The sequence below is a fragment of the Pelecanus crispus genome, chromosome 17 (assembly GCF_030463565.1).
Source record: "Pelecanus crispus isolate bPelCri1 chromosome 17, bPelCri1.pri, whole genome shotgun sequence".
NCBI lineage: Eukaryota > Metazoa > Chordata > Aves > Pelecaniformes > Pelecanidae > Pelecanus > Pelecanus crispus.
In genome coordinates this window covers 2,548,533-2,575,332 of record NC_134659.1, presented here as the reverse complement: position 1 = coordinate 2,575,332, position 26,800 = coordinate 2,548,533, and the positions used below count along the sequence as shown (strand labels likewise).

General features: G+C 58.4%; 1 protein-coding gene across 1 annotated transcript; it reads left to right on the top strand.

The window, feature by feature from the left end:
* Positions 1–1,957: 1,957 nt before the first annotated feature.
* Positions 1,958–15,866, top strand: IKBKE (inhibitor of nuclear factor kappa B kinase subunit epsilon). Its single transcript, XM_075722324.1, has 20 exons — positions 1,958–2,044; positions 2,844–2,984; positions 3,404–3,533; positions 4,294–4,475; positions 4,796–4,956; positions 5,476–5,586; positions 5,877–6,056; positions 6,407–6,609; positions 7,037–7,101; positions 7,182–7,273; positions 8,278–8,379; positions 9,718–9,793; positions 9,893–10,005; positions 10,301–10,377; positions 10,629–10,668; positions 11,531–11,632; positions 13,619–13,715; positions 14,269–14,372; positions 14,986–15,057; positions 15,833–15,866. The coding sequence occupies exons 1-20, from the start codon at positions 1,958–1,960 to the stop codon at positions 15,864–15,866; spliced, it is 2,169 nt and encodes a 722-aa protein (XP_075578439.1).
* Positions 15,867–26,800: the final 10,934 nt, after the last annotated feature.

Genomic DNA, 26,800 nt, shown 5'->3' with positions numbered 1-26,800 from the left:
TGTGGGGCTTGGTTGCCGACTGGGGCTAAACCACAAAAATCCCGCATCCCGCCCTGCATCCCGCATCCCAACCTGCATTCCGCATCCCACCCTGCATCCTGCATCCCACACTGCATCCCTCATCCCGCCCTGCATCTCGCATCCCACCCTGCATCCCGCATCCTGCCCTGCATCCTGCCCTGCATCCCGCATCCCGCCCTGCATCCCTCATCCCACCCTGCATCCCGCATCCCACCCTGCATCCCGCATCCCACCCTGCATCCTGCATCCCGCCCTGCATCTCGCACCCTGCCCTGCATCCCTCATCCTGCCCTACATCTCACATCCCGCCCTGCATCCCGCATCCCGCCCTGCATCTCGCATCCCACCCTGCATCCCGCATCCTGCCCTGCATCCCGCCCTGCATCCCGCATCCTGCCCTGCGCCCTGCCCTGCGTCCCCATCTGCCAGCCGCAGGCCCGCGCTGGGAGCCCCTGCCTGCTCTCCCTGCCACCTCTTGCAGGGCTGGGTGCCGAGGATTTGGGGCTGGGGCTGGCCCCGCTCCGGGGACGTCCCGCGCGGGCGCTGCTGTAGCTCCGGGGTCGGTTCCCAGTGGGGCTGGGCCGTGGCCCTGCCCTGAGCACGGTGGGGTGCTGCCCGCTGACGCCGTGGGGCCGACAGCGTCTGTGTTCACGTGGGGACCGGCGATGCTCAGCCCCGACACGGCCGCCTTCGCTTTCTGTCGCTGAGATGAGAACTCCTTGCTCTGCCTGCTCGAGCCGCATCGCTGCGTGACTCCCGGTGAGAGCGATGCTGGCGGTGCGGCTCGGGGGCAGCTGTGGCTGGAGATGGGGAATGCCCCGAAATCTCCCCTCTGCCCTCTGCTCATCTCCGAAACCCTCTGGAAGCGTTTGCAGCGCTGGGGCCGGGCCGCAGCCGTTGCTTCACATGCGTGGGGGATGGGTTTGTGGCTGGGGGAAGGATGAGGGCTGTTTGCTCTGTTTGCACCTGCTTCCTCCCTCCTTTTCTGCACTTTATTACCAGCCGCTTCGCTTGGGCCAGGCTCGAGGGCTGCTCCCGGGGATGGGGAGCTGCGGTCCTGCAGGAGCCATCCCTGCAGCTGGATGCGGGAATGCTCTGGGACCTGCGACTCCTGCACAGCAGCTCCCGGAGACGACAGCTGGAGCGAAACCCCCCGGCCCTGCCCAGCTTGCGAGCCCCCGGCCGGAGCCGCTGCTGGCTCCGTAAAGCAGAGCGGCGGCGGCAGCTCGTCACAAACGCATCCCGACACGCGAGGCTGCGTCCATGCCGGGGCCAAGCGCTGCCCCCGCACGTGGCCGGCACGGCTCACGAAGGCTGCCCGCAGACCCTGGACGCAGATCCCCATCTGGCTTTGCCACCCATCTCCCCGCCCCAGGCAGAGCTGCCGGCCGGTGCCCAGCACCATTTGCTGCTGCCAGAGTCCATCCCGGCCCCGGCCACGGAGCGGCTGCGGAGCCCAGCGTGCCTGGGGACGGCTGCAACTCTGGGAATTTTTTTCTCGAGCAGGAAGCTGAAGCATTTCCTCCTCCACCGCAGCTGATGCTTGCCGAGCGGGTTTTGCAATCCCATAGGTTTCTGTTCTCGGGGCGGGGAGGTGCCTCTCGCCACCTTGCAGCTCGGCGTTTGTTTGCTCGCGTTTTTTTTGCATCTGTCAGTGTTTCGCTGCCAGCCCCGACAGGTCCCAGCGACAGGGTGGGTTTTGGCAGCGCTAACAGCCCCGTCCATGCGCAGCCCTTCGCGTGGTGCTGCCCGCTCGGCGCCGGCAAGGTAGGAGCTTGGCGGCTGCCTGCCAAGGGGTATGTCCTGCGGCCGGCGTTTTTCCTGTGCATTGCCGGGCGAGGACGGATAAACGCCGGGATTTGGTGGCGGGGCTGGCAGAGGCCAGCGGCCCCCGGCGTGACCCACGTGCTTGCCCCCCGCAGGGGCACTGCTGGAGATGCAGAGCACCCCAAACTACCTCTGGAGCACCGAGGACCTCCTGGGCCAGGGTGCCACAGCCTGCGTCTACAAAGCTCGCAACAAGGTGAGCAGGGGCGGGGGGGGGCAGCGACCCCAAAGCCACGGTGCCTCCGTGCCCCCCGGCCCCACGGCGTGGGGATGCCCGTGCTCCCCTCTGCTCGCCCTCCCGGGAGCTCCCGTCGAGAGCGGAGGCTGCCGGCAGCACCGGCGGCTGCTTTGGGTTTTATTTTCATTTTTCATTTGGCTCCTTCCCCGGGGGCACCGGCTCAGGTCCACGGGTCGAGGGCAGCTTTCGGGGCGCTCGCAGCCGGGTCCCGCTCGCCGGCTGCCGGCGCTCCCATGCGTCGTGGGGTGAAGAAGCTGTTTTCGGGGGAATGCCCAGAGGTTTTGAAAATCCCGTCCTTGGCGATTTGCATATTTCATGCAAACACTTGCCAGGGTTGGAATAGAGACTCTCTGCCGTGCCGGCCTTTGAAGTTTATTGAGCAAGCTGTCTCTGCGCGGCGCCGGGCAGGAAAGGCAGCTTCAAGGATTCGAGGAAAACAGCCCCGTCCTGCAGAGAGCAGGCAGGGAACTGCCGGCCTCGGCTCCAGCTATAACCTTTTTATGACGCTGAATAAACACGCTGCCGCGTAGCACGTGGGCTTCAGGGACAGGAAGCGAAGGGAGGTGAATAACAGCAGTTTGCTTTTGCAGTGGAGAGAATGAAGGCTGTGGGACGCCTGTTCAGACAGCGCGTTATGCTGTCAGCGTGGTTTGCATCCCGAGCGGGATATGGGAGCAGTGCCGGAGCTGATGGAGCCGCTTAGGACGTGGATGGCGTCACCTCCCATTTCCTTTTTCTCTTTTTCCTCTTTTCCCAGAAATCAGGGGAGCTGGTTGCTGTGAAAGTCTTTAACAATGCCAGCTACCTCCGGCCCCAGGAGGTCCAGATGAGAGAGTTCGAGATGCTGAGGAAGCTGAACCATAAAAACATTGTCAAGTTATTCGCTGTGGAGGAGACGGTAAGCGGGACCTCAGCTTGGAACCCCGCTGTGCCGACTGGGCCAGGGACGCGGGGCAGCTGGTCTGAGCTGCGGGAGCGGAGCAGTGGCCCCGGCTGCCTCCTCCTCCTCCCACCTCTCCTCCAAGCCTCAGCCCAGCCCTTCAGCACTGGTGGCACTGGTGGCACTGGCGGCACTGGGTGACTGGGCGGGAGCAGGGACGTGACCTGCTGTTGTCCCCTGGCCAGGCGCCTGGCACAGCGGGGCCATTCTCCAGCACTGGTTTGTCCAAGCAGGAGAACCCCAGGGACCCTCCAGCCAGGGGAGGGGACCTGCTCCTGCCTGGGGCGGGGACAGGCCACCGGCTGGGACACGGGGCCAGGCAGCGGTGCTGAGCGCTTTGCGAGCAGCCGAGCCCTCACGGCCGTTCCTCGCCGCAGGGCAGCAGCAAGCAGAAGGTGCTGGTGATGGAGTACTGCTCGAGCGGCAGCTTGCTGAACGTGCTGGAAGACCCGGCGAACGCCTTCGGCTTGGCCGAGTCCGAGTTCCTCATCGTGCTGCAATGCGTGGGTGAGCAGGGGGGGTCCCTGCGCCCCCGGCCCGGGACGGGCGGCTGCTTGCCGTCGCGGGCACAGCCTGGGGCCGAGACGCTGCTGGGGACCTCGCGGGGCTGGTGGGACCCTGCGGGCACCAGCCCTGGGCTACGGAGGCGAGGGCTGGGCTGAGCGCTCGGAAGTTTCGCTCCTGAACGGGGTGGGGTTGTGAGCTCGGGGTTCAGGGGAAGCCTGAGGGCTTCTCCCTGCAGACCTGCGCTGGGGAGCAGCCGTGGCAACGGGCTGTGCCCCACGATGGGGGAGCACGAGGGCAGTGCCCTACCGCGTGCCCGCTCGTCCTCTCCATTCCCCCAGTCACATTGGTCCCCACTGAAATGGGCTCAAGCTGCGCCAGGGGAGGGTTAGGTTGGATATTAGGAAAAACTTTCTTCACAGAAAGGGTGGTCAAGCATTGGAACAGGCTGCCCAGAGAGGTGGTGGAGTCCCCATCCCTGGAGGTGTTCAAAAACCGGGCAGAGGTGGCACTTGGGGACATGGTTTAGTCCAGTCTACCCTTGACTGGTTTAGTGTGGGCTTGGTAGTGTAGGTTAATGGTTGGACTGGATGATCTTAAAGGGCTTTTCCAACCCAAGCAATTCTATGATTCTATGAAGAACGGCCAGCCATGGGGCTTGTCCCCTCTCCGGCCCTTCTCACGTTCCTGCGTTTAAACAAAACCCCTGGCGCAAACCGCTCCAGCCCCACGCACGAATGCTGCCTCCCCCCCTTGTGCGCAGTGGCAGGGATGAACCACCTCCGCGAGAACGGCGTCGTCCACAGAGACATCAAACCCGGGAACATCATGCGGCTGATGGGGGAAGACGGGCAGAGCATCTATAAGCTGACGGATTTTGGGGCTGCCCGAGAGCTGGATGACGATGAGAAGTTTGTGTCTGTCTACGGGACGGAGGAATATCTCGTGAGTACAGTGCGTCGCCAGGCTGGTGGCCCCTGGGAGTCCTGGGGGAAGCCGGTCCCCCCCCTCCATCCAGCGGCTGGGCAACTTGCAGGGAGCAGCAGTGACTCGGAGAGCCCAAGCTCGAAGGGGCCACGTTTTTCCAAGAGGGAGGGGCTCAGCATTTCTGTTGTAGAGTTACCCGTGACGTTTTGTTTGGAGGACCCAGCAGTAGAAGAGGCCGAAGCGAGCAGTCAGTTTTCAATCCCAGCGCCCAAGGCTTGATGCTCGCTGCAAACCCGCTGGACGCGCTGGCAGTGCAGCTCTCTGCTTCATCCCTGCAGCACCCGGACATGTACGAGCGAGCGGTCCTGCGCAAGCCGCAGCAGAAGGCGTACGGCGTCACCGTCGACCTCTGGAGCATCGGCGTCACCTTCTACCACGCGGCCACCGGCAGCCTCCCCTTCGTCCCCTTTGGGGGACCTCGCAGGAACAAGGAGATCATGTGGGTACCGCGTCCGGCTGGGAGGGCCGGCTGCTGCGTGGGGATGCGGGAGCGTGGCTGGCAGCCCTGGGGGCTGCAGGACAACCCGGCTATGGCTCGGTGCGTGCCAGCAGCACCGTGTGACTGTGAGCTGTAGTTTCCTGCTCATTTAGTCCCATCTAGCCTAGAAAACCCTGAAATGTAGCCGGCGGTTGATTCCATACTTTCTGCACTACGGCGAGCATGCATGTGCGGTGTGATAAAGGATCTGTGCCCCGTTTACTGCGTTTGCCCCCAAAATGCATCCTCGTGACTTTGTGGCTGAACAGCTGGAAGAGGAGGCAGGGTTAATGTTTGCTTGAAACTTTTTGACTATTTCTTGAAGTATTTTCCCTCGCTGCATTTTTTTCTTTCTGTGAATCCTGTCTTTTCCAGCCTATCCACGCTCTGCCCTTTCCCTCTTTGCTGAACCCAAGGAACGTAGTGCCCAAACAGAGGTCACTCGGCTCGTTTCACCTGCCAGCAATTTCCTTTCAACAGGTATAAAATTACCACCGAGAAGCCTCCCGGAGCCATCGCGGGGGTCCAGAGGCAGGAGAACGGGAGCATCGAGTGGAGCTACGAGCTGCCCATCACCTGCCGGCTCTCCACGTGAGTGTCCCTCGCCGGGCTCGGCTCCTGCTGTGGGGCATCCCACCTCAGACTGCGCGGGAAGTTTTAACGAGGCAGATGAGCTTTCCATCTGCAGATGTCACAGCTCTCAGACCAGGGCTTTGCTTTACAGCTGGGAAAAGGGGGTGCAAGACAGGGCAGCAGCTCGGTCGGTGCAGGAGCTCAGCTGCAGGAGATGGGCTGCACCTCTCCCCCGCCCCGCCGGTCACCGTGTTTATGGCTCAGGGTTGTGCCCGTCTGTGCAAACATCTCCTCTTCTGCTGCTGCAGGGGGCTGAAGGACCAGCTGATACCCATTTTGGCTAATATCCTGGAGGCGGATCAGGAGAAATGCTGGGGATTCGACCAGTTTTTTGCAGAAACCAATGACATTTTGCACAGGATTGTGGTTGATGTCTTCTCCCTGCAGCAGGCTTCCTCACATCGCATCTACATCCACGCCTACAACACGTAAGGATGCCAAGACTCTGTTAAAAGTGAATTTGGGAATTGAGCTCAGGAGCCTCAACCCGTTGTTTCAGTAGGTGAACCTCGGGGCAGCGCCCATTCCCTTTGCACCGCAGTTAAACCAGGTTAAAAGAAACCGGGCTCAAACCAGCCTTTGCTGGGGAGTGCACTGAACAGGAGCCGCTGGCTCCTGGCATGGCACACGGGGAGCCCCGGGAGGGTGTCCAAGGAGCTCCACTGACCCTCTGGGGTGTTTTGCTATGAGAAGAGGGTGGCAGGCTGCTAAAGCGATGGAAATCTGAGTGCTCACCTCCTTGCTTATTCCCCATCCTTTCCTTTCTTTTTCATTTCAGTACCACCAAGTTTTTAGACGCTGTCTTCAAACAAACAAATATAGTCCCTCACCATCAAGAATATTTTTTTGAAGGTCATCTGTATGAGTTGGATCCTAATCTACAAGCTCATAATTTCTGCAAAACCACAGAGCACAACCCTCTGACCTTGCTGAGCTCCACTGAGCAACCAGAAGACGTGGTAGGAGTCAGATACAGAGACCGTGAGTACCCTTGGCTTGGAGATGCACGATGGCGTGCCCCATCGGGGGACGGGGTGGGTGCTGCAAGAGAGATTTACTTGAATTATTGTCCTAATAGACTCCAGTGCACCGTAGGAGGTGGAGGGGTTATGCTGCTGGAGCAGGATTAGAAGGTTTCAGGGTCAGTTTTCCCCTGCCACGTGCTGTTGCTCTGCAGCCACCCACCATGCCAGGCTTTGCAGGTGTTTCATGCCTTTGTCCACGTTCCCAAAATATCTTCGAGAGCTGCACTAAGCCCCCAGCATTGCAGCTGCTCCTGCGCCCGAAATCCTGAGCGGCTGCAGGGTTTGCTTCGGTGGGCGTGAGACATCCCTGCGGGTCTGCAGCTGCAGCTCAGGGGCTCCGGGCTGGCTCCCCAAAGCGCCGTGACCACTGTCTGTCTTTCCAGCGGCGCTTGAGTTTCCAAAGTTTGTCCCCAAGGTGGACGTGGTGGCCGACTGCAGCGCAGCCAAGGTAGGTGGGGGTGCCCACGCAGCCCGGGGGGAACCCCAGCCGCGGAGGCGCAGCCGCCGGCACTGCCCTTTGCTTTCCAGAGCGCGGTGGGCGCCGGGCACCAGACGCTGCGGATCGCCCAGGCCCTGCGGCGCTGCCGGGAGCTGCTGGCGAGAGGTCTGCACTGGGTGATGTGAGTGCCGGAGCCAGCGCGGGCAGCGTGGGGGGTGACCCGTCCCTTCCCAGGGGAGGTTTAGATTGGACATTAGGAAAAATTTCTTCATGGAAAGGATAGTCAAGCATTGGAACAGGCTGCCCAGAGAGGTGGTGGAGTCACCATCCCTGGAAGAGTTCAAAAAATGGGCAGAGGTGGCACTCTGGGACATGGTTTAGTGGGCATGGGGGTGTTGGGTTGGCGACTGGAATGATGATCTTAGAGCTCCTTTCCAATCTTAATGATTCCTAGTTTTTACTTTCATTATACATGATCCAGCCACCAAGCCAGGAGGCGTGGGGTTGCTACTCTACCCTTAGTTGGTTTAGTGGTGGACTTGGCAGTGTTGGGTTAATGGTTGGACTGGATGATCTTAAAGGTCTTTTCCAACCTAAACGATTCGATGATTCCCAGCACCGAGAGCTTTGTGTGTATTAAGAGTTAAAGTGCTCAGGGTTTTCCAGCCTCCCCCAGGCAGTGCAGGACCACCGGGTACCCTCACGATGGCCAGTGTGTCCCCCCCCGTACAAGGGACACCACGGGGCACGCGTGTGCCAGGCTGCGAGGGGGCTGGACCCACGTGAGGACCTACAGGAAAATACATCCTCAGGGGTGTGAGGATGCCCCTGTCCCTACTTGTCACTTTTAAGTCACTTTTTTCAATTCAGGAGGTGCTGAGGAAAACAGCATCGTTATGATTGTTATTACTATTAACATTATCACTGTGCGTTTTCACTGTCCTACCCATGTCCCTTGGGGCGGAAGCTTCTTGTGCAGTGGCAGGACAGTGCCCAGCGGGCAAGAGCCCCCCTGCCTGGGAGCTGCACCCGGTTTTACATGCAGCCAGCCCCCCGTTTTCTCACGAGCAGCCAGAGAGAAGCCACCAGCTCCATCCTAACCCCCCGCCATACGTGGCCAGCCCTGGGATGGAGGTCGGGCTGCCAGGGAGCACACGTTGGACGGGCTGTTTCCTCTCTTGGCAGTGGGAACCTGAAAACGGAGTGCTCGAGGATTTTGGAGCAGAGGAGAGGGGCTCTCTCGGTGCTCACCTGCCTGCAGCTCACTGAGGTGAAGACCCACGTGCTGTAAGTGTGGCTTTGCAGCCGAGGGGATGCAGGCGCTGGGCTGCAGCAGGCACCAGCGGTGCCCTGAGGCTGCTGCAGATAAGATATGGGACTCTCAAAGGTGCCTGAATAATCAGAAATAAGTCAAATTCCAGTAATAAGCGGGTAGGTGGAAGGTAAGAGGCTTCTGCACTGTACGTGGAGTCTGCGGGAAATGAGCCACCCCGGCTGTTTCTCCCTCTTTGCTTCAGTTTTTAATGATCAGTCTGTGGTTTCACGGGAGCCCAGAATTAGTCCTCGCTCCCTGGCTCCTGCTCCGGGGTTTTCAGACCGCGACAGCCTGCGAAGCACAGAGTGGGTGCGAGGAGGAGCCGGGGCTGCTGCTGCCAGCTTGCGGAAAGGGAAGATCTGCTGCTGCCAGCAGAGCTGCAATAGCAGGCAGGGCGGCAGCAGCAGCCAGGTCCCCTCCGGGGTCTGGCCAGCGTCGCTGACCCTGCTCCCTGCAAACAGCCTCGGAGAGCCGAGCGCGGGGAGCATCGGGCAGTGCCTGGGAGGGCGGCCGGCAGCCCATCGTGCTGCGTTCCCACCGAGCCGGCACGCCACCTGACCACCCCGGCCATGAGGAGATGTCTTTTATTTCCATTGAAGAGGCTCCACTAATGGAGCATTCACCGGAGGCTGAATTACAGAGAAACCCTGGGCCATAACCAACGCACCCATTCCCACCCCCGCTGCCCCGGGGAAAGCTGAACCCATTTTATCTAAAGGAACCCACAGTTATTTTGCTTTTCTGCGTTGTTGTAGTGGAAAATTTTTTGCTGCTGCATTGCTGTTCTTTTATTCTTTTCAATTTAGCAAGTCTCTTGATTTCCATTTCATCTAAAAAGATAGGGACACATGGTTCCCATTGACTTCAGCCAGATGAGTGCAGGGCTGTAGTGCCAGGAGCACTAATGCTGCAGCTGGATGCCGCGGGCTTACCCATCCCTGCCAACACGCTCCGGATCCGGCGTCTTTCTGCTGACTTAGCCAGCGTGCAGCGCTCGGCGTCACGCTCTCACGCCAGCTGCAGGGAGGCAGACAACACCTGATCTGGCGTAAAGCCCATCCATAGGAAGCTAACAATTTTGGAACGAATCGGACACAACAGGGCGAGTTTTTAACCGGGTCAGCACTTTGCCTCTTGCGGCCCAGACCCGTTACCCTGAATGCAGAGTGATTGCCCGAGCAAACCACAGCCCGGCTCCCCCAGGGACTCTGACGCTGCCGCCGCCACGGGATGGATTTTCTTTGCCCAGGTGACTGCTGCCTCTGGCTTATATTCTGCTTAAGGAATGCTCATTTTCTGACTTTCCTCAGGTACGAGGCTGTTCCTACAGGCAGCAGGGTGCCGGCTCTGAAGGACGTGGCCACGGTGAAGACAAGGCTGCAGCGGGTGAGCGCCCGCGGGCGGCTCCGTGCGGGGCCGGGGAGCATCCTCGGGCACGGGCAGCACGCGGAGCAGCCGGCCCCAACCTCTCCTCCCCATCCGCAGGTCGCCGAGGAGCTCTATCAGTGCTCCCACAACATCTTTGACTTTCAAGAGGCACTGGACGGCATTTTGTCCGAACTGGTGAAGGACGGGCAACAAGTGCACGAAGACAAAAGGTTTGTAGCGCCAGCTTTACCGACATCCCTGCCAGCGCCTTGCTGTTCTGCTGGATTGAGCAGACCTCGCTGCGTGCTCCCGAGCAGCCGTGCACAGCCCCTCATTGCAAACAGCTTTTAACAGCCCTGTGCATGCACGTCTAATGTTACGTGCTGCCCCTGCGTACAGACGTGGGTAGCAGCCGTGTCCCGAGGTACAGCGCGTTCGGCTTTCACCCCAACCTGCTGATACCACCCCAACCTCACACCCCTCCTCTTGCGGGGCCTCACGCCTCCTTCCCTGTCCCCATTTCAGCATCCGGCAGATCGAGTGCTGCCTGGAGAAGATGCAGCTGATCTACAAGCAGTTCAAGAAGGCCAGGACGTGTCTGCGTAAGTGGCGGGATCGGCGGCCCCGGGGGCACGAGGCGCGGGGCTGCAGCAGGGACGTCCCTGTGCTGGCCCGGCGGAAGAACGAATTATTTCAGTTTGCTGGGTTTAGCAGTTATTTCTGTGCCACGACAGTAGTCCCAGGGGCTGCAGCCCTGAAAAGCCTCTTGAGTGATCTCCGTGTGTTGTGAAATTGCCCGTTTATTAGACTATGAGCAGGAAGACGTGTGGTGACCGGTGTCTTTCCTCCCCAGGGCTGGGCTACAACGAGGAACAAATACACAAGCTGGATAAGTAAGTCCCAAGCCTCTCCCCTTTCTAGGCGTGCCCCACGCTGCAGCCAGGCAGGTGTTTGGTGTTTCTGATTGAGCCCTAAGGGGATGTAAAACGTTCTGGGGTCACTAACGTTGGGAGAGGGCACCTATAGCAGCTTCTGTGCCGGTTCATCGGTGCGGGACCTTTCACAGCAAAGCTTTCAAGCTACGAGCTATTTCAGATGTGAGAGAACCTCTGCAGACCTGGGGACGGGGAGTTGCTGTTGGGCCAAATCCCCGCGCTGGACTGCGGGGATAAGCACGTTTCAGGCTATTGCTCACACAGCGCTTACTCGGTTTGTGGCCATTTATTTGCCGAGAGGCTGATTTAGGAAGTGTCCGTGCTTTCATATCTGCTTAACATTCAGTGGGAGTAAAGCGTCTGATGACTTCTGTACCTTCAAAAATCCTCCTTTCAGTTTCCACTGAAACCAGGGGAATTTAACACGGGCAAGAAATAAAATGCACGCTTCAATATACACCAGGGATGGTGACATTTAACAGGCAGCTCCTTTATCTTAATTAATCTTCAGTCTAACCTTGGACATTTGCCTTAAACTCCAAGACGAAGACTTCTCAGAAGTGCCCCAGGGTGGGGGTGACAGCCCAGCTGGCTGTCCCTAGCTGGGCCCCCTGGCCCCCGAAACCTCGCTCCCCTCTTCGTCATCATTAGGTTTTGTTTTCTCTACAACACTGATGCAAAATTCATTACTGAGCATCCAGCCCCTCTTTCTCTACTTGGGAGCCCCTTTAGGTCTCTGCCATGTGACCCGTGATGTTCATTTCCATACATTTAAGGAAATAACAGCGTTCTCTCTTTTTTTTTTTTATTCTGGTTATAGGGTGAATTTAGGGCATCTGGCCAGGAAGGTTCTGTTGATTTTCCAGGATGACTGTGTCCAGCGGTACCAGGAGGCCCTGGCCCTCCACGGCAGCAGGATGAGGTACCCCCCCCCAGCCCAGCCCTCTCCCGGGGTTTCGGGGCTCTGGCTTTTGGACCCCGGCGGGGATGGGAGAGGGGGCTTTCCAGCACCCCTCCAATGACCGGGGTCTTGAATGCTCCCTGCTAGCAATTGAGTACTGGGATGCGGATGGAGATGATGTTGGTAACTGCTGCTGAGGGACTCCTAAAGGGGCAATGAGACCTTAAAGCAGCAGCTCTGTGCGACTGCTAGGAATCCTGCTGTGTGCGCTGGTTCTCAGCCCCTGCCATGTATTTCTGCCCTGTTGTTTTAAGTTTGTTTTTTTTTTTTTAAAAAAGACCCCTACACTTGCAGCTTGAGTTCAAGCAGCTGGTTTCCTTGCTCTGTGACAAGGAGAGGTTATTTTGTCAAGACAAAATTGCTATTGAGACGAAGAGATCTACTTATTAGGAATGATTTTCTGTTAAATGGTGTTTGGGGAATAATGCAAAGAGCAAATTACGCTGCAGTAATTGAGCACAATCCACTGCCTATCACAGCAGCAAGAGCAGGGGCGAGGGGGAGGCAGTTAGGCAAAGAAGATGTTACAGGAATTGGATTTTTATGGCAAGGTTGCTTTTAGAGACCAGCATCCATGCCCCTGGGCCGCCAGTGCGGGCGGAAGGAGAACGATTTTCTGTAATGCCTTAGAACTAAACCCGGCTTTTGACCCGGTCCCTGTTTCTGATGTGGAGTAGCCCCGCATAGGATTTACTATGTGGGGGATTTTTAGGCTAGAAGTTTGTCTCAGGTGCTCACTGCCCAGCCCTGCCCCTGCCTTCTCCCCTTTCCAGCCTCAGTTGTGCAGCCGGGGGTTTCCACGCTGCAAACCCTCGCCCACGGGCACGCTGCACTTTGGGGACAGAAGCTGTTGCCCACAGTCGCCTCCTGCCCCGTCCCACGGCAGGGCAGTGAAATCTCCCCTTGGCTTCAGCGGGACTTTTGTCTCAGGGTGCAGAGCCCTGCAAAATCCCTGCAGCGCAGGAGCCCCGTCTTGCACTGAAGCAGGGCTTTTACCTTTGCTCAAGGGAGGAAAAAAGCTTCTTTGTGTTTTTCTGGAGTATTTTTGTACCTGTTTTTCTGTCCTTAGGAAGGAGTCATCATGAGTCACAACTGGATATTTTTAATTTATTGTTACTCCAGTTTTAATTGTCCTGTTTTGAGTTTCTTCCTGCTAGCAGCCAGGGTTTGTGGTGTGGTGGCTGTTTTTCTGGGGACTGGAGGTGGACCGTTCACCTTAAATATTCTTTCCTTTTTTTGTTGGGTTTTTTTTTTTTTTTTAAAGTCAAACCAAACCTTTTTTTATACAACTCTCAGAGTGCCTGCCAGGTTGCGTGGCACCTCCAGCCCAGGGCCCCTTGCCCTGGCAGGAACAGGGCAGTCGGTCCCCCAAAAAATCACGGGAGCATTTACTCCTGAGGCTGGGGCAGGGCAGAGGCGGCACCGGTCACCCCGTCCTGGCCCAGCTCGGCCCCCGCAGCAGAGCCCACCCAGACATCACCTGCTCTGGGCTTCGGTGTCAGTGGCGCTGCCTGCAGAGAGGCTGGCCCCAAGGACGAGCCCAAAAGGGAACTCTTCTGGCCTTCACACGCTTGAAATGTGAAAGGAGAGCGTGCAAAATGAAATGCAAAACCAAGGAGCCTTTCTGAGCATCTGCTCAGCCCTCCACGGGGCACAGAGGACCGGCACGTGCAGCACAGGGCGATGGGCTCGAGCTGCCTCTCATATAAGCAACACTTCCCCTAATTAATTTGCTATTAGTGGTGTTTGCCTAACCTGGCCTACAGTGGCTATTAGCAGAGCTGCAGCTGTAATTACAACACTGTTGTGACTCATTTGCTTTCCTTCAGGATTTTAACTTTGATCCAGACAGGTTTGCAGAAAGCAATACAAAAGTAAAAAAAAAAAAAAAAATTCATGCTGCTGCTGAACATTGACTGGGAATCTTGTCATCGCTTTTCTTTCTAGGAAAGTTTGTGAGATAAAGAAGCATTTGAAGAAGCTCAGCAACCGCATCAGCGCCTGCAGCGTGGAGACGATGGAGTGCCAGGACTGCCTGCAGAGTGTAGGTGCCGGGGAAAGCTGCTGCACAGCCTCTCCCTGCTTCCAGATAACGCTGCTGCTCCCCTCTCCCAGCACCTACCGCGGGCATGAGTGCATAAGCAGGAAAACACCGGAGTGTATTTTACACAACTTGCTGCAGTTCTTTGTGGGTGATCCATACTGGAGACCTTGTGTGCCCCCACTGTGCAGAGCAAGGAGTGGGTAAACCTCGGGCAGTGGCACCCCCAGTCCTGAGCGCTGCCTGGCACGGGGGGATCTATACCCAATAAACAGGAACCGCAGTAATAGAAAAGCGATGCTGCACCTCCAGCTCTCACGATGGACCATCCGACAAGCTGCAGCACAGCCACCTGGTAGATGCCCCGGTCCTTTGGTTTTGCTTGTTCTGAAGAAGTGGATGCGCTGGGTGTGACCACGAGGCATAGTTTCCCCGAGTGTTTTGTCCCTCTCTGTCGCTGGGGCAGGCATGCCGCGCTCGCAGGGCTGCGGAGGGGGCAGACCACCGCAAACGGCCCGCTGCCCGCGGGGGCTGCCCAGTCTCTCTGTCTCTGCAGGCTCTGGACAGGTTTCTCCAGGTGGAGAAACAGAGTTTGGCCCCGGGTCCTCCTGTGCCTTCGCCCGTCCATCTGAGCCAGGCACGCCAGGAGATGGCTTTCCGGTGAGTCTTTTGGAAGAGGGTTCTGCAGCCAGCCCGGCTCCCCGGGGAGGAGCAGGACCGCCCGCCGCTCATTTTCTGCACGAGCAACGGGGCGAGGGCTCGGTCTGCAGGGCTGGGACCATCAGTGTTAAGCCCTTCAGCGCTGCCCACGCCATGGCCCTGGCGGGTGCGATCCCCGCTCGGTGCCCCGTGGGGTGTCCCCGCCAGCTCAGGCAGCCCTTCCGCAGGAGCTGCTCCCGCGGGGAGCAGGAGCCTGAGCAGCATGGGGGTGAGGGGCTGGTTGTGTCATAGAATCATCGAATCGTTGAGGTTGGAAAAGCCCTTTAAGATCACCCAGTCCAACCATTAACCTACACTACCAAGCCCACCACTAAACCAATCAAGGGTAGACTGGACTAAACCATGTCCCCAAGTGCCACCTCTGCCCGTTTTTCGAACACTTCCAGGGATGGGGACTCCCCCACCTCTCTGGGCAGCCTGTTCCAATGCTTGACTACTCTTTCCATGAAGAAATTTTTCCTAATATCCAACCTAAACCTCCCCTAACGCAGCTTGAGCCCATTTCCTCTTGTCCTATCGCTAACTACTTGGGACACTCTTGTGTCCCTGGCAGGATGCGGGAGCTCCTGGAGCAGATGAGGTCAGTAATTTGTGATCTCCAGTTCAACAACAGCATCATCGAGCGGTGAGTAAGAGCACCCAGAGAGGCTGCTCCGAGCGCTGATCCCTGCCCTAACACCCGGACGTGCCTGTGCTGCCCTGGGAAGGGGCGGTGGGTCTGGGTGGGCTCCCTGGGAGTCCGTGACTGAGCCCCGGCGTGGGGAGCTGCGCCTGGCGCCCAGCGCAACCACAGCTACTCATGGGGTGGTTCACATCGGGGCTTTAACAGCGCCGAGTTTATATCATGATCTGGCAGCAGAAGAGAGTTTATCATTCTTGGAAGTTTTAAGCATGATCTTCTGCAAATGCTATGTCATTTCTACACCCTCTTTCCAGCCTTTTTCCTGTGCTGCTCAGCACTGGCAGCTGCTGACTGCCATGGAGAAGTAGATGCTTTCCGTTTCTGGATGAAACACTGCAAAACCCAGCATCCTACTGCTGACAACCCCCCACCCACCCACCCCGGGTTTCTTCCTCTGCAACCTTTTTTTGAAGATCTTGATGCAAATCAGCAATATGAATATGCCTATCAAAATGTCAGAAGAGTTTCAGATCAGATTTTAAAAGGAAATTGGTGATTCAGCCCAGCCCTGTTTTTATAGGACCAGCTGTGTTGTTGCAGCATGTCTGCTGTGAATAAGGGGATAAGGAAGGGCTGGTATGCTTTCGATATGAAGAGCTTATCCCAAGAGACACAGGAACAAGCCCAGAGATTGGTGCCCAGCCCAAACTGTAGTTTGGGACTGCATGAGCCCAGGCGATCCCTCTCTAGTCTAAAGCCTTTGGTTTTGTTCCTGCAGGTTAAGCGGGGCTGCCCCGACTCCCGGTATTTGAGAGACGTGGTGAATTTGCAGCAGGGAACACTTACAGCACTTTGGGTCCAGAGTGATGGAGACGTTTGATGTTCATGTCTGAGGAGCTCTCTGTATCCTACCTCTCCGTGCCAGCACTTTTGCACAGTTCACCAGCATTAGCTTTGAGTGGCTTGCAAGCCTTGAGCCTTTGAAAGTTTGACCAGAAAATTGTGGGTTTGTTTTTTTTTTTCCTTTTAAAAAATGCTTGAAGGACTTCATGGTTTTTCTAGCTTCTCTGTATCACCGTGTCGGATGATGAAGAGGAAGAGGCTAGACAGATAAATTATCTTTTGCTATCTTACTCATTTAGGGGTTACTCCCACTTTTAACATACTTCCGCGCCTTGAGGCTTCATGGAGCGGGGCAGGAGCCCAGGGCAGGAGGGCTGTACCTGACGGATGAGAGACCGGATCCAGCTCGGGACGGCTCCAGCGCTCTGCCCGGGAGACGACAGCCGGGGAAGGCTGGAGCCGCAGATCCCTGCCCGCGGGCGCTGCAGCCTCGCCTGCCCCAGGGCTTCGCCTCCAGCCCAGCCCCGTGTTTGGGCTGCTGAGGGCTGTGGGAAGGGGGAGCCGAGGGAGGCTTCTCTTTCTTGGTGTGTTCCTATAAATGTAACTGCGTTCTGTGTTTATGCACGCGGGGGTGTGTGCCTTCTCCAGACAACCCTGTACTGAACCTACAACTCCATCCACCGAACCGGGGGGTGCTACCAAACACCAAGGCAAAATCTCAGACAAGAGCGCTCCCACGAGCCCCCTCCAGATGCAGCTCTGCAAGAGACAGCAGGGATATTTTTTTTCTTTTGGGTGAAAGATGAAAAGCAATCCTAAGCGGTTACCTCTGCCATTGACGTGCAGGGTGAACGGATGCATTTGTCTGTGGAGGTGGCAGAGCTGGGACGGGGACAGGAGGGACCTGAGCAGTTGCTCTGTGGGGCTGGCTGTGAGCGTTTGGAGCTGCCCTGGAAAGACATGCCTGACACTTCACTCCTGCTATGCTCCAGAGAACTGGGATGGAGGGGGAAACACGTTACCCCCACCTCATTGCCCCCCCGGGAGTGCACAGAGAGCTGCGGAAGGACCCCGATGCTCTGCGTCGGGGCTGTACCCAGCCCTTTGTTAGGGGTAGTTATTATGCTCTGAATTTCCTAGTGGTTTTTGACCTTGGGTTTTACGAAGAGCCATAATCCTCCGGTTATCGGCTGAGTCAGCTGCTCGCCAGCAGCAGCGTGCGGGGCAGCGATACGGGAAGCCTGGGGTCTCGGGAGCGCGAGCATTAGATGGTATCAGGGAGCTCTTTGTGGGAAGAGTCAGACACGCTGCCCCTCCGTCCACCTCTTCCTGCCCGTCCCCAGGGTGATTTATGGGTTGTCACCCAGATCCCACAACCCACATCCCGTAGCGCAGCAGAGGGGAGCCACGTCCCTGGGCTGCAGCCGAAGGCAGGCAGGGCGATAACCCCATCCAGCCGGGCTCGGACACGGCTATTTACACCTGGAGGCTCCTGCCAGGCTGACGGGCAGAATTGCCTTGGCTCTTCCCAGCCCTCCCTGGCACGCACAAGTGCAAACACACATAAACCACTGCCCTGGGCTCCCCGGAGAGCCCCTGCCCACCCAACCCTCACCCCGGGGATGGGGACTGCGCTACCGAGGCTCACGGTGGCAGGGAAGAGCCGGTGGGAAGCGCAGGTCCCTTTGCCCCTGCGGTCTGCGGGGCAGGAGGCACGTGCAGGGGGGTTAGGAAATGTTTGGATTCATTCCCGTCCCCTGCATAAGCCCCTTCCCTCTGTGTCTGCCTGATTTCTTCCTGTGCGCAAACCGTGACCGGCTGCCGGGGCTGAAGGAGGTTGGAGCAGGCACCAGGGCTTTGGCAGCACCGGCACCGGCAGGGTCCAAGGGTGAGGGACTCGGCACCTCCCGGTCACCGACTGCGCATCCGGCAGCAGAGGCTGAGCCATCAGCCTGGGCGAGCAAACGTGTCTGACTCAACGGCAGCGGGGATGCTCGGAGTGCCTGCCTGGACCTGTCCCTCGGCAGAAAACGAAACACCCGACTCTGCCCTTCACCTTTCCTCCAGTTCCCTTTCCAGCCCCTTTTCTGGAAGGGACACGCACTAGCTAAACCAGAGCCTTTGGCCGAGCCCATGCCTGCCGTGGCTGTTCCGGTGCCCGGAGGTTGTCCCCGGCCCCGGGAGCCAGGACTCACGTTCTCTGACAGCGCCCGGAGGCAGAGCTGCAGCGAGGCCAGGGCAAGGGGCATCTGCCATGGGTGCTCCTTGGATCGACCGTGGCAGCAAACATTTCTGATCCCTGCTGGGAGGCGTACGGGGACGTAAGGCAGAACAGCGCATCCCCGGAGCTGAACATCTTCCTGCAGCGCTGCCCCGAGTCTCAGCAAGGGAGCAAAATGCACGAGGAGCGGCAGCTCCAGGGCTGTGCCCGGCCTTGCTTTCCTGTAACAACAGGCCAAGCGTGCCCAGGAGCTCCTCCCGCCCAGGAAACGTTCCTGAGTGGAATTTGGCACCAAGTTCCATTAATTTTAATTGTAAAAACCAACATCCTGACTGTCAAACCCAGCTACTTACTGTAGAAGAGGTGGAACTAAGCCATCACTTAAAAGCTTTTCTCCTGCAAATTATTTTCTAGGATTCTCCTAGTTTTATACCGAACATTATTTTTAATCCAGCTCGAATTCACTGACATCCCCTGTAGGAGCAGGGCGGGGAGCCCAGGCAGGGTCTCCTGCCACACTTCCTCGGATTCAGTGGAGCTGCGCTGATTCGTACCAGCTGAGCGTTTGACCTGGAACATGTTTGGCTTCCACAAAAAGGGATTTATTTCTTGGCAAAAAGGGATTTATTTCTTGGCAAAAAGAAAAAAGAGGTTTTGCTAATAGCTCTTGTCATGCTTAAACTGCCATAACACAGCAGCTGCAAAGGGGACTCCCGGAATCCAAATGAAACAGGAATTTTCCTGCCAATGTTAATTAGGGGTTTTTTTCCCAAATATTTTAACCCTTGGCCTAGAAGAGCTTCCTATGCTATCAGATCTGAATACCTGCAAAGACAGCTAAGGATAACGACTCTGCCACATCTCTTGTGCCGGTATGAGCCAAAGCTTCCTAAGTTGACAGAAGATACTGCATTTATTCCTGCTAGAAGCTGAGGTCCGCAGCTTCCCCGGCCAGCCCTGGCACAGCCACGTCAGCTGCCAGCAAGAAGGGGCCAACGCGTGTGACCCGTGGGCACAGGGTCCTCCGGCATCGGGGAGGACTTTCCCCGGGGATGTCAGCCTCCGCTGGAGCATCTCCCGGGGGGAAGTAGCCTGCAAGCTGCAGTCGGGCTGTGCGTGCCCACCCGCTGCGGCCGCTCGGCTCCCAGGCACCGGGGATTTCCTCGGGGCGGGGGAAACCAAAGCCCTCTGGGAGCGGCGGGGATCCCCTCCTGCCTCCTCCATCGTGACGCTGCACAACCGAGACCGAAACTGTGCCCCAAGATGGCACTGCAAAAGCAAACGTCCAGAATGGTTTTAACAGGTTCCCAGCCAGGTGCCAGGCAGATCTTTACCCTCAGAAAGGTCGTTTGCTTTCTTGCAGGTGATTCCTTATACTATTAATGGTCTGGGAAGAACACAGGATAAAATGCCAAGTTTTTGGGAACTAATTCACCTGGGAAAAAATCTGCTGCTGTTCTCAGGCAGAAGCAGAGGACGCATGAAAGTGAATCAGGATCCTGAACGGGGAAGAAAAAGACCTTCCAAAAATTAATCTTGCTACTTAGCACAGAACAAAACTAGAATTTTTCAAGCTGTATTACTGTTCCTTTGGTTTGAAGCTCTTATTAGCGACTGCTTATGACAGCAGACTGTTGTAACTCAGAGCCAGTGTTTTAATCCATCCTTCAAATTAAAATCCTTGAAAAGGATTTAGATATCCTTGGCTTATCCTGTCCTCAGGAATTCACAGGAGACATCAAATTCAGCTTCCCGTGAGCCCAGAAGCCAGGATTCAGGCAGCCCAGCACTGCGCACACTGCAGTCGCCTCTTCACCCGGCTGCTCTCATGCAAACCGAAGACATTCGGGAGCAATTCTGTCTGGGTTACGTATTTCAAACCAGCACAACCAAGAGCGGCAGAGAAGGGCCGGTCTGGGTGGGACGGTGTCGGGGTTCAGCCCCAGCCAGCAACTCAGCACCAGGCAGCTGCTCATTCGCTCCCCCTGCCCCGGTGGGATGGGGGAGAGAATTGGAGGAGTGAGAGTGAGAAACACTCCTGGGGTGAGATAAGAACAGTTTAATAATTGAAATAAAGTAAAAGAGTAGTAGTAATAATAATACCAATATAATAGTAATAATAATACACAAAGCAAGTGATGGACAATGCAATTGCTCACCACCCGCCGACCGATGCCCAGCCAGTTCCCAGCAGCGATCGCTGCTCCCCGGCCAACCCCCCCAGTTTCCATACTGCCCATGACGCCGTATGGTATGGAACAGCCCTTGGGGCAGTTGGGGTCAACTGTCCTGGCTGTGCCCCCTCCCAGCTCCTTGTGCCCCTGGCAGAGCAGGGGAAGCTGAAAAGTCCTTGACTGGCATAAGCAGCACTGAGCAACAACTCAACCATCAGTGCGTTATCAGCGTTATTCTCATCCTAAATCCAAACCACAGCACTGTGCCTGCGACTAGGAAGAAAATTAACTCTATCCCAGCCGAAAGCAGGACAGATGGCTAGCCTGCAGCCTGGGCAATGCCAGGCCAGCCAGCTGCCTCTGGCTCGTGTCCTGCCTGACACAGGGTGACCGTGTCACCTGCTCTGTGCGCTGGGCTCCATCCAGGGACACGGGAAAGGGGCAGTCGCTCGTGCCGCCTCCAGCCAGCGGGGAAGGCGTCGTGGTGCCAGGGGACCCGCGCATCGTGCACGATATCCAGCCCCTGTGTTCAAAGGAGGAGGGAGTCGCTCAGCAATCGGACCGTCGGGGTGGCAGAGGACCAGGCAGCACCCAGTCCAGCCTCCCGCACCGCTGCACCCCTCCTTTGTCCAGGGGAGAAGTTTGCCAGCCGGCTAGCCGGGCCCGGCTGTCCGTGGGGCTGCTTGGAGCCACTTCAAGATTTGGCCATAATATTTTCCCTTTTGCTTTTCCCACAACCGCAAGAGCCTCATGTGGGAGAGAAAATTGCTTCGGCTCACCGCCCTTAGCATCGTCCCGGGACCCCGCTGTCCGCGCCGCGGGGCCGGTAATTTGTTCCAGCCTGGGCCAGGCACACGCGTTGTGCCAGAAGCGGGTTGGCACCGGCCCGTTTTAGCGTGGTGCCCCACGCGAGACCCGACAGCTCCCGTGGGGGCAAAGCCCCGGGCGGGACGCGGCTGCGCTGCAGCAGCAGATGCCGGAGAAAGCCCCCGGCTCCGCTCGGCACCGCGGGACGCGGACGGGGGGGCCGTGTGTGCGCTCCCCCCGGGCAGCCCGGCTCCCGTGGGGGGGAGTGTCCCGTGGGGAGGGGTCCCACGGGGCGGGGGGGATTCCCACGGGGCAGCGTATTGCGGGGAGATCCCAGAGCGCGGGGAGGGGAATCCCGCGGAGACGGAGAGTTCCCACCGGGAAGGACCGCACGGGGCGTGGACGGCGCCCGCGGGGAGCGGACCCGGGGGCCGGTCCTCCGGGGGGGGGGGGGGTGTCGGTCCCGGTCCTCCCCCGCCCCCCCCGCCGTGTCTCCTCCCCCCCGGGCCGGTGCAAGGCGCCTGCGCTGCCCCACGCCCGCCGCTCTGAGCCCATGGTGCCGCCGGCCCTGGGGCCGCGCCCCCGCCCGCTGCCCCCCGGCCCCATGCCCCGCCGGCCGCCGGCCCCCGCCCCGCGCCCGGGCAGCCCCGCCGAGCCCAAGGGCGGCCGGGCCGCGGGGAGCCCCGGCGGGGCCAGGGCAGCGCGGAGGCTGCGGCGGCGCGGGGGGGCTCCGCGGCAGCTGCCCGACGTGCGGAGCATCTTCGCGGGGGGCAGCGGCCGGGGGCACCGCTTCGCCCTCCGCCCCCCGCGCCGCGGCTGGTGCGACCTGTGCGGGGAGGCGGTGCGGGAGCGCGCCCTGCGCTGCGACTGTGAGTGCTGCCCGCGCCCCTGCCCGCACCCCTGCCCGCACCCCTGCCCGCGCCCCGCTCTCCCGCGCCCCTGCCCATACCCCGCTCTCCCGCACCCCTGCCCTCACCCTGCCCGCATCCTGCTCCCCCGCCCCCCTGCCCGCACCCTGCCTGCACCCCGCTCTCCCGCCCCCCTGCCCGCACCCTGCCTGCACCCCGCTCTCCCGCCCCCCTGCCCGCACCCTGCCTGCACCCCGCTCTCCCGCCCCCCTGCCCGCACCCTGCCTGCACCCCGCTCTCCCGCACCCCTGCCCGCCACCCCCGTCCCGCACCCGTGCTCCTGCCCGCGCCCCTGCCCGCGCCCTCTCCCACCCCTTCGCCCCGGCTCTGGGTCCCCCGGACCCCGCTGCAGGGACCTGCCGGGCTTGCGGGGAGGGTCCCGCCCCGCGCTTCCCTGGGGGGGTCCCCGTTGCCCCGCGGTGCTGCGCTCCGGGAGCTGCCGGGGGGGTGGGGGGAGCCGGCCGGGGTCTCCCCGCAAAGGGGCCGCTGCCCCCGGGTGCGGGGCTGGGCGTTGGGCACGGGGAGGTGCTGCCGGTGGATTTGGAAAATGGAGTTTTTCCAGGAAAGAGGAGATTATCAGCTAATCGGTGGGGCTGCCAAGGGCTTGGCGTCCGCGCTGGGCAGCAGATCTCGGTGAGCAGGAAGGATTCGTGTTTGTAAAGCTTTACAGCGAGGTGTAAATTCCTCTAGAAATAGTAAGCTTGTTGGGCACCTTGCTTTGCCCAAACCCCCCAGGTGAGAGTACTCATGCCAGCGAGATTCACTCAGATGCGTGCTCCCTGGGTCAGACACGCTGTGTTCGTGCTTGCGCTCTGCAGGAGGGATTAATCTTTCCATCGCGTGGGAGGGGACGCAGAGGGGCCGTATGAGGTGACCCCGCCGGGGCAGTGGCCCGCGCTCGGTGTCCCGCATCCCTGGGGTGCTGCTCTGGGGCCGGGGGGTGCTTGTGTGGTCTGTGGAAAGGTGCGACCTGAGTTAGTGGCTGCAGCTGCGGCTGCGGTGGGGAAGCGAGGAGGCAGAGGAGGGTTGAGCAAACCTGGGTCACGGGTAGCTTGGGAACGTGTGCTGCGCTGGCTGCTGACGGTCAAACTGCTCCGTTCCAGCTCGGCCCGGCAGCACGTCCTGCTGCAGGCTGGCTGGAAACTTGACTTTTCAGATGCAGCCGCAGAGCTGCGCCTGGGTCCAAGTGACTCAAAGATTTGCTGGTCGGGGTCAGCTGAGCCTCTTGATTTTGGCAGTTGGTAACGCCGCCACCGCCGTTCGCCCCAGGCGGTGCCCACGAGGCTCCCGTGCTCGGGCAGGGCGAGGGTGCGCTCAGGGGCGGCGTGGGGGGCAGGTAGCTGGGGGTTATTTGGGGCCAGGGAAGGGGCTGCGTCCCGCCCCGGGCTCTGGGCCGGCTGCCCAGCCGGCAGCTCAGGAGGAGGCTTCCTTGCTCCTTTGCTGGTTTGTTTGGGGTGTTCTGCCAGGCACGCGCTGTAGCGCCAGCCTCGCCGGGGCAATTAGTCCCTCGCTCAGCCCGTTACGGTTTTTATGCTTGGCTTTCCTTAGATTATGAATCAATTAAATGTTCCTAGCAGTGATTTGCGTAGCGCGGTGTGAGCAGGGCTCGTACACGTGCCTCCGGGTGCCGTTTGGAAATGAAGGGCAACTGGGAGAGGCAGTCGCACCATATGGCCCCGCTGCATCGCATTAGGGGTTTAGCACTGACTGTTGTTAATTAAACGTAACCCAGCCCTTGCCACGCGGCCAGCGCAACGTGATGCAGGAGTACGCTGGGGCTGGTGAGCCTGCTGCGTGGTGCGTTGTTTGGAGGAGGGTGATGTAAATACGTTTTGCCAATGCATACCTCTGCTTTCAGCCTGCCGTTCCTGATTAATGCCCTCAAAACCTGGGAAGGGCCACTGTATTCCCTGGGGCTGGCAGCTCTGCTGTGCCTGGCACGCCGGAGCAAGTGTGTGAATGAACGTGCTTTAAGAAATAGCCTGGGTTTATCTGAAGCAAAACAAACTTTGTCGGGGCTCTTGTCTTTCACCAGCCGTCCCGCAAAGCTGTCACGGGGCTCATGCACGAGGTGAGAGACTGGGCTGTGTGTTTTGAAATCCTGATCTAAAGGAGTAAGTCACAGAATTTTGTGGTGTTGCAAATACTATACATAGTTGTTTTGAGGGATTTCTCTGGCAGGACTTTTTCCATAGTTATATTGAAACAAATCTTAAATAACTCTATTTCCCTTTTCATTTCAGAGGAGAATTATTCAGACTGTGGGAGTAGTTCTGCCTCTAAAATTCCCCAAACAACCAGGCTGGGCGGGGGGGAGGGATGCTCATAACATCATCTGCATTCCCTGTCATCCCAGTAGTGTATCCTTTTAAAAACGCCGGAGAGCTGCAGACGGGGTGTGCTGTCCTCCCTTGGTGAATATTTCTTTTTCTTCCGATGCAGAGTTGCTGCTTGTTTGCTTTTCACTAGCAGCTTGAGGATACTCAGGTTTTCATTTGTACAGTTCTGGCCTATTTTTATTTACATCAGATCTGGTCGTCTTTAGTCAGATGTGACAGCAGTATTTATTCCTCCTCCCTGCCCGAACAGTCCGTGTCCCTTCCCGTCCGTGCCATGGGCACGGTGTCCCACATGGGATGGCGCCTGGCCCCCGCGAGAGGGGAAACGCTGTCTGCAGCGTTGCGAGCTTGAACTGTGAAGGTCTGGGTCTGCCCAGGGCGAGGGGAAGGGGCAGCAGGAGCCGGCCCCGCTGCTGAGCGAGGCGGGGAGTTCGGCCGCGTGGTTTTTGGGCCAACCAGCGATGTGCTGAAATCCCCTTGGCTCCGTTTCCCCTTTCTGGAGCGGCGTGGGGCTGTCTTTCCAAGGCTTACATGGGATGTGCGCTCTGCAGTTCCGCTTCCAGCCGGGGGTGTGGGTGGAAGGGGTGGGGGCAGAGACCTGGCAAGTCCCAGAATTGGGAAAATGAGCCCCTTGGGTGGCTTTCCTTGGGCACCTGGCAAGTTTAGCCTGTCCTGACTCAGTCTTACGGCTCTGGAGGGGGCAGACAGGCTCTTCTGAGGATTTACTCAAGTCCTACCCATGGGTGCTGCATCTGGGGCTGATGCAGATGCCCAAGACATCGGGAGCCTTTTCACTGCCGCTGTTGGGAGCCTCTAGGTCGGTCCCAGGCGTGACAGACATCGAGCGCGCTGCTCCCGTTGGCATCAGTGCGAAGGGATGGGGAGGTGGGAGCTCGGCAGTGACGGACCCTGGGTCATCCTGCTGGCGTTTGTTAAAAATACTTGTTTTCAGTCTCACAGTGAATGCAGTTGGGCTTGAGGAGCGGTTGTGCCATTATACGCTGTGTCTCTAATATCTCCTATCTAACGTATGTGGCTTTGTGCTGCTGGCACCTTTCAAAGACTGAGTGAATATTAAAAGAAAAAAATCTCGCCATAGGAGCGTAAATGTGTCCTGCTGCCGGCGGCTTTCCCGACAGAAGAGGCTGCTGTAGGTGGGGAGAAGGGGGCCGGACGGGCAGGTTGCAGAGCTGTATCTTTGCTGTGGGTTTTTTTGGTGTTTGTTCTGGTGGGGTGGAATGCAGTCATTTGAATGCAATGGTGACTAATGCAGCTTCAAAGCCTTCAGCGTGTTTTATTTCACTTTGGAGCAGGGACAGCAGAGAAACCAGGCTGAGCTCTGCACTGGGGGTAGCTTCCTAGTGGGAAGGATTTGGGTGGATGCCGGTGGGAGCAGCACGCAGACAAGGCAGCGATGGATCGATGACTTGAGTGCTACCCTGGCTCTCGGCATCTCTGTTGGTGCAGTCTCAAGATTGCAGTTGCTTTTTTTTTTTTTTTTTTTTCTCCTTTTCTTCCCTGGCAGCATCATGCTGGTGACTCAGGGTCCCTCTGCACTGCATGGGTTGGGCCGGTCACTGGTGACCAGGAATCTTGTGGCTTAAAGCAGAAAAATTATGTGAGAGCCTAACCTGTGCGTGGGTCAGCTGCTTTGCTCCCTTTCCATGCCAGTTCACCCTGAGATGGGCCAGTTCTTCCTGGGGGACTTCCTCTTCCTCGCTGTACCTGTGATGCAGGTGCTGATAGGAAATTCCTGTTTCTGGTACTGTAGCTGTTAGCAAAACCAGTAGTAAGACGCAACCCAGTGATCGCTCAGCAGCGTGCCCTCTCCTTCACCTTGCTGTATCCCCTGGTTTAGCCGGGACGCTTACCCCGGGGCTGTGCCGTGGCCGTGGCCTCTCTCGTCCTGGCAGCTGGGCGCATGACTTACTGCCCACGTATTTCCCGGGTCGCGCTGATGAAGTCCCACGGAGTTGTTTCTTTGGCCCAGGCGGGTTAAGCCGGATGCATCTGTTGCATGCGGAGTGACCGTAAACAGTTTGTGTGTGTGTGCTTGCGGGAGCTGTGGTCTCCCCCGCAGAGCTGGCGGCTGGAATTGGATGCTCTCCCCGGTCGGTGCGGTGGGTCTTGGCTGTGATGACCGCAGCGTTACCAAAATAGGGCGTTGTTGGCTGAAGTGCTTCTTTGCAAGAAAATCACTCCAGCTCTCTGTGCTAGTTGTGAGGCACTGCCTCCAGGAAAACCTCGGAGCACGTCCGGCGCCTGATGATCTCGGCGGCAAATGCAGCTGTACCTGGAGTCAGATTTTGATCTGTAGATCTTGTGACACGGCCCTGGTTCAGTAAAGCACTTCAGCACCCGTCTGGGTTTATGCCTCTGGTCTGAAGCCACCCTTATCTCTCAGAGCAGTTGATTCTGTCTTCAAGTATGTGCCGAATCAGGACCTGTTTCCTT

Coding starts and splice junctions, on each gene's coding strand:
- IKBKE (XM_075722324.1), top strand. CDS start 1,958: ATGCAGAGCACCCCAAACTACCTCTGGAGCACCGAGGACCTCCTGGGC. Junction 10,669..11,530: donor CAAATACACAAGCTGGATAA/GTAAGTCCCAAG, acceptor TTCTGGTTATAG/GGTGAATTTAGGGCATCTGG. Junction 11,633..13,618: donor CTCCACGGCAGCAGGATGAG/GTACCCCCCCCC, acceptor TTTTCTTTCTAG/GAAAGTTTGTGAGATAAAGA.